General features: G+C 29.1%; 1 protein-coding gene across 1 annotated transcript; it reads right to left on the bottom strand.

The window, feature by feature from the left end:
• Positions 1 to 1,959: 1,959 nt before the first annotated feature.
• LOC119679318 (neuropeptide CCHamide-1 receptor-like) lies at positions 1,960 to 11,975 on the bottom strand. Its single transcript, XM_038091597.1, has 8 exons — positions 11,365 to 11,975; positions 6,185 to 6,411; positions 5,929 to 6,032; positions 5,581 to 5,793; positions 4,277 to 4,380; positions 3,980 to 4,117; positions 2,474 to 2,623; positions 1,960 to 2,378 (listed from the first exon to the last, which is right to left on the bottom strand). Exons 1-8 carry the CDS (start codon positions 11,838 to 11,840, stop codon positions 2,264 to 2,266), a joined length of 1,527 nt encoding a protein of 508 aa, XP_037947525.1. The 5' UTR covers positions 11,841 to 11,975; the 3' UTR covers positions 1,960 to 2,263.
• Positions 11,976 to 13,761: the final 1,786 nt, after the last annotated feature.

The following is a 13,761-nucleotide window of genomic DNA, read 5'->3' as shown; positions in this document are numbered from 1 at the left end:
TTGCTGGAAGGTTGAAACAAAATAAATTTTAATATTCATTCACATTTCGATATTTCTCAACAAAGAAGAGTTGTCAATTTAAATTATCTTAAAATTCTATTTTCAACAGTATTGTAACATTTCCCAATTTTCAAAAATAGTCAACTTATTAATGTATGGACAAAATTTGTTGAATATCGGTTATAAGAAATTATATTTCAAGGAATATTACAAGAAATATTTCACCCGATATCAAATAGTTAGCATGACTTATGGTTAATTTGATAGTAATTTCATTATGCCTCTTTTGAAGCGAATATTCCATTATAAAAATCATTCGCCATGGACTGATCGCCAAAATCAAGCTCTCGCAGATTTTGGCGAGTCATTATCGATGTGTGAGGCCTGGCGCTGTTTCAATGGAACACAATTTCTCTCCTTTTACCGAAAGCTGCTAGTTTCTGGGCCATTGTATCCTTCAAACGGTCCAATTGTTGACAGTACAGTTCCAAGCTAAGAGTTTTGCCGTAGGGGAGCAGCTTATATTATAGTAGATGATTCGCTGTCAAACACACCAAACTCGCATCAAAACCTTTCTGGCCGATTTTTTGACCACGGTTTTAGCAAGCTCACCGCGATTCGGTCAAGGAATTACCAAAGTGGCGATTTTTTTTTAGCACGAAATCTTAGTTTTTTCCAAGACCAACTAGATTTACCCGATCAGACATATCAACGCGTTATATGGATAACTTATGTTTTATCTCACTTTGTCATTTTGAAAAATCAGAAATTTTGTTTCCAGATAACTGTGTAGTGTGACGTTCAAGAGTAAGTAATATAAACAGATTAGATTATAAAGGCATCGAAATGGATATATTGGCAAAGATTAAAATGCTTTTTGGAGGGAAGTCTTGGAATTGGCCAAGATCCTAAAATAGTAAGCACCAAAAAGAAATTAAATCCACTTAACATATGGTAGTTATGAAAATATGAATTATGTTTTATGTAATTTTTTTGTAAATGTCAAACATTATTTGTCTTATAAATTCCTATATTCCGATACATATTCAGACCAGAGCTACTATTTTGAAAAATGTGTAATTCTTGGCGATAATGCAAATGTAATGCTTATGGTTTGTTTGTTATCCTTTAAATTTTGCCTCGTTTGATATACTATAAATGCAAATAATTTATATTGATAAGATAAATTTTTGATTTCAGGTATAAAAATATATTCTTTTGTTGAATAATATTTATTTTTAATTAAAATGAAACTGTAATCAAATGTCTTTCAAATTCCTAACATAGAAATCACTTACCTCAACACACTTCAAATATTTATTATGAATTAAAAATTGCATTTAGGATTTTAATTTAAAACACATTTTAAGACTTTATTTTAAATTTTACATGTTTACAACATATGATCTTCCACAAATTATTTTTATTTTACATTGAAAAATATATTTACAACATGAAATACTTATACCAGTACAAGTAATACAAATAATTTTATTTATTTATTTATGTTATTGAATTTTTAATACTAATTTCGAAATCTTAAAGTTAAGAGAACCTTAGAAAAATTACTTAGGCCTTATATTCAAAAGCTTCTCTGACTTGGTTTGCATATGCGTGTAGTGAAATAACATTTACGGATTTGTATCTTATTTAGGTACAATAAAATACCGAATCTAAATATGGTAGATATGATTTTAGTTCTTCTAAAAATAATCTTCGTTATTTTCTGTACTTTCCTACTACAATGTAGTTCTAGGTACTAAAAATCAAAATAATCTTAATTATTTTAAAATTTATCACTTAATAAGCAAAGTATTTGTTAATTAATGTAGAAGTATTTGAAATTCTTTTTCCATTGACTTAAGTTTATCTCATTTTAAAAAATATTGTATTAAAGCTTTTGAGATAAAATTGCAAATACAATATTTTGTATAAAATATACCTTACATTAAAATTTAACCTTATACTCCACATGAATATATAAATTCTTTTATCCTTTTATAGTTCAATACTGCTTAGTCCTGTCATTGCAGTTACAACAAAATTTTTATTACATTTTATCGCATGAAACATGAAAACTTATGTGACGTTTTGACTTAAAGTACATTTTGGCGCTTTCGCTCAGCTCAGCTCCTATAAACGCTGTTGTTGGTTCAGCTGGAGACGTTGTTGTGTTGGGTGTAGTGCCCATTTCGCAACCGTTATAACTTTCATTACTGTTGTTGGGACCTTCTTGTGGTCTACGGTTGTATTTAATAAAATCTCACATAAGTTGATGGTGCTGATGTGAGCAATAATCGCTTATGTCGGTGGTAGCACTTCCGGCGCCATTTTTGCTACCGTTTGGTATCATGGTTATGGTTGTGTCCTGTAAGCGGCTTTTATGCAAACAGAATGACAAAGACAAAAATCAATATAAAAAATTTGTGATTTCTCAGTATGTACTGCCTATTGATGAATATTGAATACTAACCTTCTTATCGTGCTCTGATGATGGCAGGAATGTCTCGACTGATAGCGTTTCGATGCGGTGCTGGTCAAGGAAGTGTTCCGATGCATGCAAAGTGTGTCATGTTGGTGACGTTTTTTGTTATTAACATTTGTGCCTTGACAGAAGAGATATCTGCGATACCATTTTTGTGCGGATATGACAAAAAAAAAGAAAGACATTAAGGATAATAAAGGTATAGGGTGTGCTAGGATCATATGCTTTCAATGTGCTTAAATTCATGCACTTCGTTTAATACTTACAAGTTATATATTTCTACAATGAATTTTTGCAATTACATGATAATATAGAATACGATTACCAAAGACACTACACCGTCTTTTGAAAATCAAACCTTTCTTCAGTAGAGGTTTTATTTTATTCTGAACACATTAAACAAAATTTATTTAAAAAAATTGATTTTAAGGTTGGTAGGAATAGGTTTTGTACTCGATTTTGAATCTAATATCTTTTAAACTATTCTATTAAATAACACAATCTGTATCAGAATATTTATCTTAACTAAATAGATCATAAAGGTGATTTTGAAGAAATTTTTTGGAATGTTGTTAAACTGAATGTCGTAAAAAGACTATTTACTGAAAGAGTCCGACTCTTAGGCACTTTTTTTTAAATCAAAAAATTAATATATATATATTAATATATATATATTGTTATCTAGAATAATAAAAATGTCTCCAAGAAACAAAAGAAGGGAAAATGTGCAATACTCTAAAAATGAAGAGAATTGGTAAAGCAACAAAAGGAGCAAGGAAACACCAGAGCAACGTAGTGAGTGTATTAAGATAATACAGAATAATTGTTGAATAAGTTTCTTATATTTCCATACCAAGTTACATATTCAAAAATTTAAAACAATAAATTCATTTGAGATTCAAGAAAGTTGGTGAAGTTGGAGGTGAATATATGTTTTGAGCAAACTCAAAATTATGACTAAAGATAATTACGACAAAACTACATTATATACTACCTCAAATAATTTATTTTTTTAAAAAATCAAACAAAATCAACTAAAAAAGGTCTTATAATTATATACTTTACTGTTTGTTGTTTTAATTTTAAATAGTCCTATTTAGATATTTTATTAATTTTTGAAATTTTTGATCACATAAACTTCTATATATTTAGTATAGCTAATCGCAATTAACTGGTATACAAAAATTATCCTATAATATAAATAGTTCCCAGTTACCGTAATGTATTTCAAGTGAAAATTTTATAAAATTTCATTTATGTTCAAAGCTGAAATTTTGCAAATAAATCAATCAATTCAATTGAAGTTCACTTTAGAATTTTGTTAAATATTTATATACGATAGATACTATTTCTATGCCAATCGTTGGTTAGTAAGCAAAATTAAATACATTTTTGTGGAAAATTGGATTAGTTATTATATATTTGTGCGTTATGTGTATGTAATTTAACACTTGATTTTATCATACTTCAGGATTGTAGTGAATTAACAAATACCTATTAAAATGTTTGCGAAAGGCTCCACTGACGAAGTACAGCGCCACAGGATTTGCGCAGCTGTTTGCAAATGACATGCAAAACCCGACAATTCGCAAAATATGCCAAAAAGAATTGTAATCTTCCTGTGCAGTGGGCCTGAAATGAGTTTAAATAAAAATGTAAAATTAATTTCATTAGAAATCGCAAACGAATGCTCAAAAAATAATTAAAAATGTATCGTGACTACTCATCTTAAAGTCTTAGCAAATAATTAATGCTGATATTAATGTAAGTAAAAATACTTCTATTACTTACCAATAATAAAACCACAGCATGAAGACGTGATATGGCAAAAAGCATATGCCGAATATCACTACGAAAGCCAAAACGGTTACAGCAACCTTACGTCTAGCTCGAACCTAAAATGTGTAAAGTAAATATTAGAGCTTTGTATAGTTTTTTTTAAAAAGATTTTTATTTAAAAAATGACCAAAAATATGATTTATTTCCTAATATTAATTTAATGTCAAGGATGAGTAGGCTTAGTACATAAGTTGAATCGGAGACCACTGTCAGCAGTGGTAAGGAAGACTTTCCATGGCGTTAAGATTGAAAGCAAAAATTGAAGCATATCCTTAAACAGGTGGGCCATATGCAATCCGCGGCTAATGTTTGTAGTTGATCTAGTAAAACCATATTATTTTATTTTTATGGTATACCAAGTAAATGAATCTAAATTGTTGTATTAATGAAACTAGTTTTAACTTTATAACCGTGTTATAATACATAGATGAACGCATGTATTTGTTTTTTGGCGGCCCTCCATTCTGTACAGTGATTGGTGTTGGTCCGAGATTGGATCTGATCTGGACACTCCTGTCCTAAAATATGGAGTCAACGGCGATATATGTATGAGTATTAGAGGCATACGAACCAATCAATCTATCAACTTCCATTTACGCAATTGATGCAGTTAAAGTCGGATGTCTGATTCGCTTAATAAATATAACTAAATATCTTCGCTTACTAAATCTATTACCCAATGAACGCAAATACCAATATTGAACTAATCCTACATTGCTGCTCTGAGGTCTAGAAACACATATACAACTTCTAATGAAATTTGCATATATTTAGCAAATACTCTAGTATTGTTTGTCGTTGACTGGTACGTAATCTCTTATACTTTTTATTGTTTTTATGAGATTTTTTTCTTATAAAATTAGAAATCAAAAAAAAAAATTGCTTTGTAAAAATGAGTTTTATAGCTTTAGTGTGATTGAAAATCCACAATTACATCAATCAATATTAATTAATTTAATCATGTGGAAATCTTCATTTATTCAAGGTGATTTTCAAAAACCGCTTATCAATCAATACAAACACATAAAGCACTTGATTTAAGCTCATTAGTAAATATCTTAAATCTTAATATCTTTGAAAAGCATTGTTCAATTATTTCATGGAATTTTTGCTAATAATCTAATGTTCAACAAAGCAAATTCAGATTAAGAAATAAAGTTGAGCTTCTACTGCTACCTGGAATTTGATTAATAACATAACATGCTCATCACCTAATTTATCTCATGGAATGCTTTTGTATACTTGCTATCACTTACCTGTCTAACAGCACCTTGCATCTCACCCGGTATGCTGGCTGTAAACATCAAATGTTTGGCTATCAATGCGTAAAATACTCCAATTATGATGAGTGGTATAGCATAGTAGACCGAAAACCTTAACATTACCATTGTTTTGGCATATTGCATGCCCCATTCCTCAGGGAAAGGATAACAGAGTGAAAATGATTTGTTCCGATTAATTTCGATTTTCTACCCATGTATAAAAATATACAAAAAGAAAGAAAAACAAAAATGATAAGGAGGAGATAAGTGACCAGGGAAAAAACAATTTTAATTAATATAATATTTATGTCAATATCATAGAACAAATTCTATTTTACTCACTTTCACATAAGTTCCAATCAGCGCCGGTAAGCCGCATAAAATGGCTAAAATCCAAATAAAAACCGCAATTGCAATAGTCATGCGAGTTGCACGCTTTCCACCACCTACAGAAAAATACGGAAAAGCAATAAAAAATTCATTGTAAACAACGATTAGTTCTACTGTCCCGTGATTTGTTATCTAAAGCAGGATATACTATACACTATGAGCTGTATAGTGTGTGGTGTGGAGTTCACTAGCTGTTTACTGTACATACCATGAGCATGGAATTTCCTTAGGGGATCCACAATTGCAAAGTAACGATCGCCTGATAAAGCAGTAAGTGTAAACACGGACACACCAATTGACACGTCCTTAATGAACTCCGAAAGCGTACAAAGGAAACTACCCCATGGCCATGAATCCACTGTATACACGGTGGAGGTCAGTGGTACTGTTGTAATTATTACCAACATGTCAGCCAGTGCCAAAGAAAGTATATACCTGCAAGAGTGAATTGAACCAAAACCATTTTATAAATAAAGCCACAATTTGTGCATACAAAGCAGAGAAATTCTAAGCAAAATATAAAATGTAGTAAGAGTAATTTTGCTTAGCGGTTATTAAGATGTAACAAAATAAATTTTTAAATCCTATTATTTCTCAACAGGGATTCATTTTTAAAATGTGTGACTACTGGAATAACAATCAGTCATCTAAACTGAGAGGTGTAGGCACATAGTACAGTGTTAACTATCAATATGCAATGTTTTTCTGACTCTTTGAGATACTAAAAGTTACCAACTAATTTATTTATATTTTTTATTAATAAATAATTCAAAATCTTAAGGATAAGTGTATGAAAATAACAAATAAATTTTCTACCTAAAAGCTTAAATGCCATTTTCGAACCAGGAATTGTTTAAATCAGGAATTGACAAATTGATAATCATAAATTTGAGTTATCGCTGTTTTCTGGAAATGGCAGAAATGATTTAAACACATTTCGAGATTAATCAAAATTTATCTTCGATAAATTGTACGTGGTAACCACGTATATTCTGCGTTTGCAGAATACAAATCAAAGTAAAATTGAATTTTTATCAAAAAGATCAAATATCTTTAGGTAATCCCACTCAAAGAGAAGCCAAGGATGGTTATAACTCATAAGCTGCGGACAGTAAATTCAATATATAAAGCATTGACTGCGGTCAATAGTGTCCTTCATTATGAATATCTTAAGTTAAAAATAGATTAGGTTATTCAAATAAAGTGTGTATATACATATTATAGATGCTCAATGCAGTTTAAATGTATTTTGATTTATTGCTTCTCTCTCTTTAATTAAATTTTAATGGTCAAATTAACCATTAATTTTAATACTCATCGAATAATTGTATTCATATATTAGAAGTAAATGTCACATATATCATTTATCTGCCATAAGAATATATTTTAAACAATTACTTAAATGGCTTAAAATGTAGATTAAAGATATTAAATAATTAATATAACCAAAAACCAAAAAAAATAAATATATAAATATATTTTATATATATATGGTTTTTATGGTTTGTATATATATATATATATTTTTATATATATAAAAACTAAAATCAATATATATGTTTCCAAAATCTGGTACAATTCCAATTTTTGCGGGATTGGCGATTTGATGACAAATTTTAATAGAGTCAGTTATTTAGAACAATTTCTTTTGCTACGCTATATGCCAATATACCTTACCTCTTAGGATATTAAGGTTCAAGATTGTACACTTTATTCATTGAGTATATTTATAAAAAACTACACTCGTTACCTAACGTCAACTAGAATATGCACAAATATCGAATAAGGACAAGCCCGACATTTTGAAGCCCGACATTTTGACAAGTTGTCTATATTGATGCTAAACGTAGTGGAAAAAGTTTCTCAAAATAGCTTAAGTTGTCTTTATAAAAAATCTGTTGTTAAATGGGCGTATCTAGGAAAGTGGAATCCTAACAAAATTCGCTATTATAAAATAATGATCTTCAATTTAAAACAATAATGTAATGTAAGACAATTTTATTAAATTCACTGTAAATATTTACGTGCTTTCGTAAAATAAATTTTATTTAGTTTTTAATTTTCCTCTTATTTACTCGTATTATTATTTTCACCTCAATAAAATTTTTAAAATTTATTATTATTTATATTTAAATTGTTTTATAAGTGTTTGAAATGCATCAGAGCAATTTACTTTGTGCATTACTTGCAATTTTAGTTTATGCTCAACTTTTCTTCGCCAAATCCAATTACGAACTTTAACTTTTGTGATATCAAAGTTGGGGTATTCACACAAATTGTTGTGCTAAATGGATTATGTACCCAAGTTTATAGTCACATTGTGTACTAATACGGGCATGCTGCTCGGATAAGTGAGACGATGAAATTAAGCTCCAGCATTGAACTTGTTGTGACAATGGAAAATTTATAAAAGTCATGGCGACAGTACAATTATAGTTTCTCCTAAAAATCAGAGTTGACACTTGCGAGCACTCCATTACTAAGCTAGAGTCACATTATTCTAACACATTTAGTGCTCACACTTTGCTGAGGATGTGTTTCTGATGTTGTAAAATCGAATTACCAACGTTTTAAAATCCAAATGAAATTATATGGAAAATGTAAGGTTTCATACAATAAATGGGAAATTAAGTATTCCTGATCTTTAGAATTTGTAGTTGTTGGTAACCGCACTTAGTGGAAAGGTTACGAAATGTATAAAAATGTTATTTTCTGGTCATAGTAAAATAGGATGTGCACAGGATATGTGCAATATAAAAGCAATACTTAAATTTAAACTGAATGTGTTGAAATGAAAAAATGTAGTTTGAAATAAAATAAAATTATTTTAAGTGTGTAGCATAACGTCAAAGAATTGTATATGACACTTTAATAGAAAGAAGATTCTTTTCGCAATTTGGTTCTTTTATAAAAAAAAATAAAAATGTTGCAATATAAAGGATATGAAAATTACATTGTCTCTAGAAGAAAATATATTTTTAATTTTACTTGTCATTTATATAATTTAAAATTTATATCTGATATTAATTTTAGATAAGAACTTGATTTGCATAACAAATGCAATAAAGTAGAAAATATTTTTTTAAATGAAATGCACACATTATTTAAACATATAATAGTTAATGTATTGTATTTATATTAAATACATTCTAATAGGGATTATTTAAATTTTAATAACATAAGATGCAATAATTTCATTTTATAAAATTTAATATAAATATTAAATCTAAAACTGTAGTCATTATTCTATAAAAATAGCAAAAGTGCTAAATTCAAACTCATACAAAGCGCTTTTAAGTATTTATTACTACATACCATATATGTCCGTATAAAAATGCTGTAAGCAAGCATAAAAGTGTCCATTAAATTTTCAAATGTGTAATTATTGATAAAATCACAAAAGCAGTAACATATTATTATTTTATTTTCAGCTTTTAATGTAATGTATATGTGGCTGCCAATAAATCAAATAATACTCACACAGACCACATTAAAAATGTTAAATTTAATATTAAAATTTCCTTTCCATTCAATTAGCAGCAATTTTGGTGTACTCATATATATTCCTAAGTGGGTGGAAATGGGAATTGGAAGCGAATTCCAGGTTCCGTGTCACACAGAATACTATGTCGTGTTAAATATATGTTTATTTATTTATTTATATATTTCGTTTTCCACCACTATTATATATCACGTTTTTTTATGTCGGCACGTAGTACAAATAAATGACGTCATAATACTTAAATAACGTGCAATAAATTGGTACATAAATCATTTGTTTGAAAGCGAAGCAAAGCAATGTTTAGTTTATATGTAAATAAATTAAAGGTTACTCATACGCCACATAGCGTTGCTTCCTTATTTGAGAATATTAATCTTTATTTGCCAACGAATAAGTGTTTGCTTTACAGTTGACCTTTATTGTTTTTACTCCCACTATTAACATTTATATACTCTAATTTGAAATTACCGTAAAGCGCAAACAATTATGCAAACTTGAAATAAATTAAATATAAATATCCTCTGGTCAAAAAGTAGCTGACCTCTTCTGTATAATAACTTGCAGACAATCCATATGCTACCTAGTAAAGGTAACCAGAATGAGCCAGAATTTAACAAGACGCGTTTTTCATAAACTATTTCGGTTTTAATTTAACTAATAAAAGAAAAATGTATAACCCGCAGCGGCAAGTTTTAAAAATATTTAATAACTTGCAATGAGAATAAAAACAATAAGATGCAAAATTTACTACGGAGATATCACGGAATCTCATATGATATATATTAAATTGTATTTTTAATTAATAATTTTTAGCCAGCTTTTCTGTTATTTACGATTTATTGTTATTTCTTTATTTATTTTTTATGCTAATTAAGCAATTAAGAATAATTGTTCTGTAAAATAAATATATTTTAATTTTTACTTATTATTTAAAATTATTATTTATTATTATTCTGTGTAGAAAAGTGAAGTACCTTCCGCTACTTTTTGCAACTTGCCAATAACAGATGGAAAGCACTTAAGTCATAGATCCTCAGTACCCATTAAAAGAGTCCACGTGAACACTGCAAGGCTTAATGCAGTTCTATCTGGTCATTGGTGCGTAGGAACCCTTGCAGAAAAACTGCGCATTCCCCATAATCCTCACTACAGAAGTTGTAAAAACCCGCAGGAGAAAGAAACCATAATACATTTTCTCTGTGAATGCCCGGCTTTGGCGTCCAGAAGATATAGGTTCGTAGGAAGATACTTCTTTGGTAGTTTATAAGACAGTTCATCGGTGAAGACAAGAGACCTATTAATCTATCTAAAGTCGACGGGATGGATAAAATCTCTACTCTTTTATACTAGGGTTCTTGGGAGGAATGTGGTAGCAAAACGCCAAAAAACGCTAATTGAGGTAGATGGAAGTTATCTAATGGGCTGCCATTGCAACCAATCAACCAACTAGCGTAAAGGTATTTGTGTTAACGGGAGAAAATTTTTTACTAAATACATACTTTCATGATTAGTGTTAATAATTAATCAATGTTAAATAAGATAAGTGCAAGTTCAAAATATTGTTGTTTTTATATATAAAAAAATACTTCAAATAACACATAAAGGAAATAAGAGTAATTGCAGTTTTAACAATCAAGTGACAATCACAAATAACATTGAATTAACTAAAATTTATATATTTATTTGGAAATTTAAGCATCACAGCTGATTGATTTATAGTTTTGTATTCCTTAAACCACTACTAAGTATTTCTTGATTAAGAATGCTTAATAAGGGTTTCAGATTCAAAAACAATTACAAATGTGAAGTGATACAACATTTAACAAGAGCCATTGCGGATGAAGTTAACTTATAGCAATTACAATAATATAATTACGTGCACTTACGTATTTGGTACATTCCGCATTTGCCGCACAGCAAGAAAGACAACAATCAGAGTGCCATTGCCGAGGACACCAACTATAAAGATGAAAGCAAACAATACAGGTACAATATATGTTTCAGGACGTAATTGATATGGTACATATGGAGTTTCGGTAGAAGCAATGAAGAGGTCTTGTGTATTATTTGTGGTTGCATTCAGTAGTTTATTCAGGTAATCACTTCCTCCGTCATTATCGCTTATACCATCGCTACCACCCCGTTCAACGTCCATTAAAGTGCGCGTTGTGAAGCTGGTTACTGCTGTTAAAGTTGCAGCAGTTGCTAACTCCCATAGCGTCCAAGTGTTATTTAATGCTGCTGCAGTTGTCACTTCTGTGCTGGGATTGTTCATACCTAAACCGATGCTATCTGCATGTAGTCCGGCGCTAGCACTTTGTGATAGAGTTGACGTTGCTTCATATAATAATAAATTTTGCATGACTTAAGTTTGGATCTGTTTAACTATTTACTTATGTACTTGCACTTGTACGATTTGGCAAGCAGTTGTGTACAATTTTCGGTGGTTTCCCAACCAGATAAAATGCCAATGTTTGGCTTTATTTATTTTACATAGTTTAAGTGTATAGTTTTTACCATTTAAGTTTTATTTCAGTTTTCGATATACAGTTTTTAATATTTAATTGTAAAATATATATATTATTATTTAATTGATCAAGTTATTAATTTTAAAATTAGTTCATATATTTTGAATATTTATATTGCCATTATTTTTATCGCCATTTTAGTTGTTATTTAATTTTAGTGAAAATGCTGTTTTAGTAAAATGGAAAACACGAATTAAATTTGTATCTCAATTGTTCAAGCATCCTTCAAATTTACAACAAATTTAATTATATTTTTTGCTTATACTCGCATGTCTGCACTCGTATGAAGAGTTTGTCTATTATTTATACTTTATTTGTTCAACTCAATGCACTTGGGTTCATAAATGGCAATAAGTTTTTAATCCTTTCGCTTGAGTTTTTGCTTCTTCAATTTTTGAACTTTTAAAAAGTAAACATAAATGAATTTGTGTCATTCTGCCGAAGTCCTTTCATATGGCGCTCGTGAGGTTAGAGTAGATACGTTTGTCTGTGTATAAAAATTACTCTTTATTTATGGCTGCAATTCAATATTTTTTATCTTTTGTAACACAGAAATTCAGTTGACATTTTCATCTCCTTCTTCCCCTACTGCAAACTCCTGCAAACAAACAAATATAGATATTATCAAGCAGTTAAAAATTACAGATACAATACATTTTCTCATGCACAAAAAATTCATTGAATACTCGTAGTTCTTGATCTTATATGAAAAATGATTATTTGTAGGACTTTTTTATGATATCGAGAATACGTATACAAGTATCTTTTCAAAATGAATTCGAAAAAGTTTCTTCTACGCATTCTGCATTGGAATTTTAAGATAAATTGTAATTTTTGATGATTGAAGAAGATACAAAAGTATTGGTTTTTGGTATCTATATTATTGATTACAGTTTTATAGCATGTATCATCTACTTAGGCAGAGTGATTAATATACTTTTGTGGTTATTATATGATAAGAGTTGTAAGTATATTATAAAATGGTTTTTATATTCGACTAAAATATATGAACTGACACAGTTGGTGATAAACAGAAATAGATAAGCGGACATTGCTAGATTCGTATCAACGAGTTTGTCATGAATCTTTTGTGTTCATTTATTGCATTTCTCATATTATAAAACTCTCTTATTATGTGTCTTTTCTCTATTGTTTATAAAGGATGGAAAATTCGTTAGTATGTTTAAATGTCATAGTTAGAAATCCCAATAAATTCTTGTAGAGCGTATCGAGTTATATTATCTTGAATTTGATAGCCAAATGTGAAAGAAACGTATATAAACTTTTAAAGTTCCTATAAGAATACAATTTTTTTTAAGAAACTTGCATATTAAACATTATCTAGAATTCTTTAAAAATAAACCAAATTTTTTCCAAATAAATGAATATTTTTTTTCTTTATTGAGACTAATTACAGTACAATTAAAAATCGATTCTATTACCAATCTAAGATATTTATTTATTTAAACACAAATATAATTAAAAAAAAATTTTTTAAAGAAGTAATTAAAATAATTATTTTTAAAATAAAATAATACCTAAAAGACACTGTCTCGCTTAATAGTTAATAGTTCTTAAGCCTTTTAACCATTCCAGCTTACTGATATAATAGATAGGAATAGGAATAAACGGGGTACAAGCTCCCAATGGAGCGGAACACTGCGACCATGGTTGATCTTTTGTATTGCATGGTTGATCTTTTGTATTGCAACAGACCCTAACCGAACAGAAGATATTACCATCAGCCATCCGAAT

Source organism: Teleopsis dalmanni, chromosome 2, assembly GCF_002237135.1.
Source record: "Teleopsis dalmanni isolate 2A chromosome 2, ASM223713v2, whole genome shotgun sequence".
NCBI lineage: Eukaryota > Metazoa > Arthropoda > Insecta > Diptera > Diopsidae > Teleopsis > Teleopsis dalmanni.
This window is presented reverse-complemented; position numbering and strand designations above follow the sequence as displayed.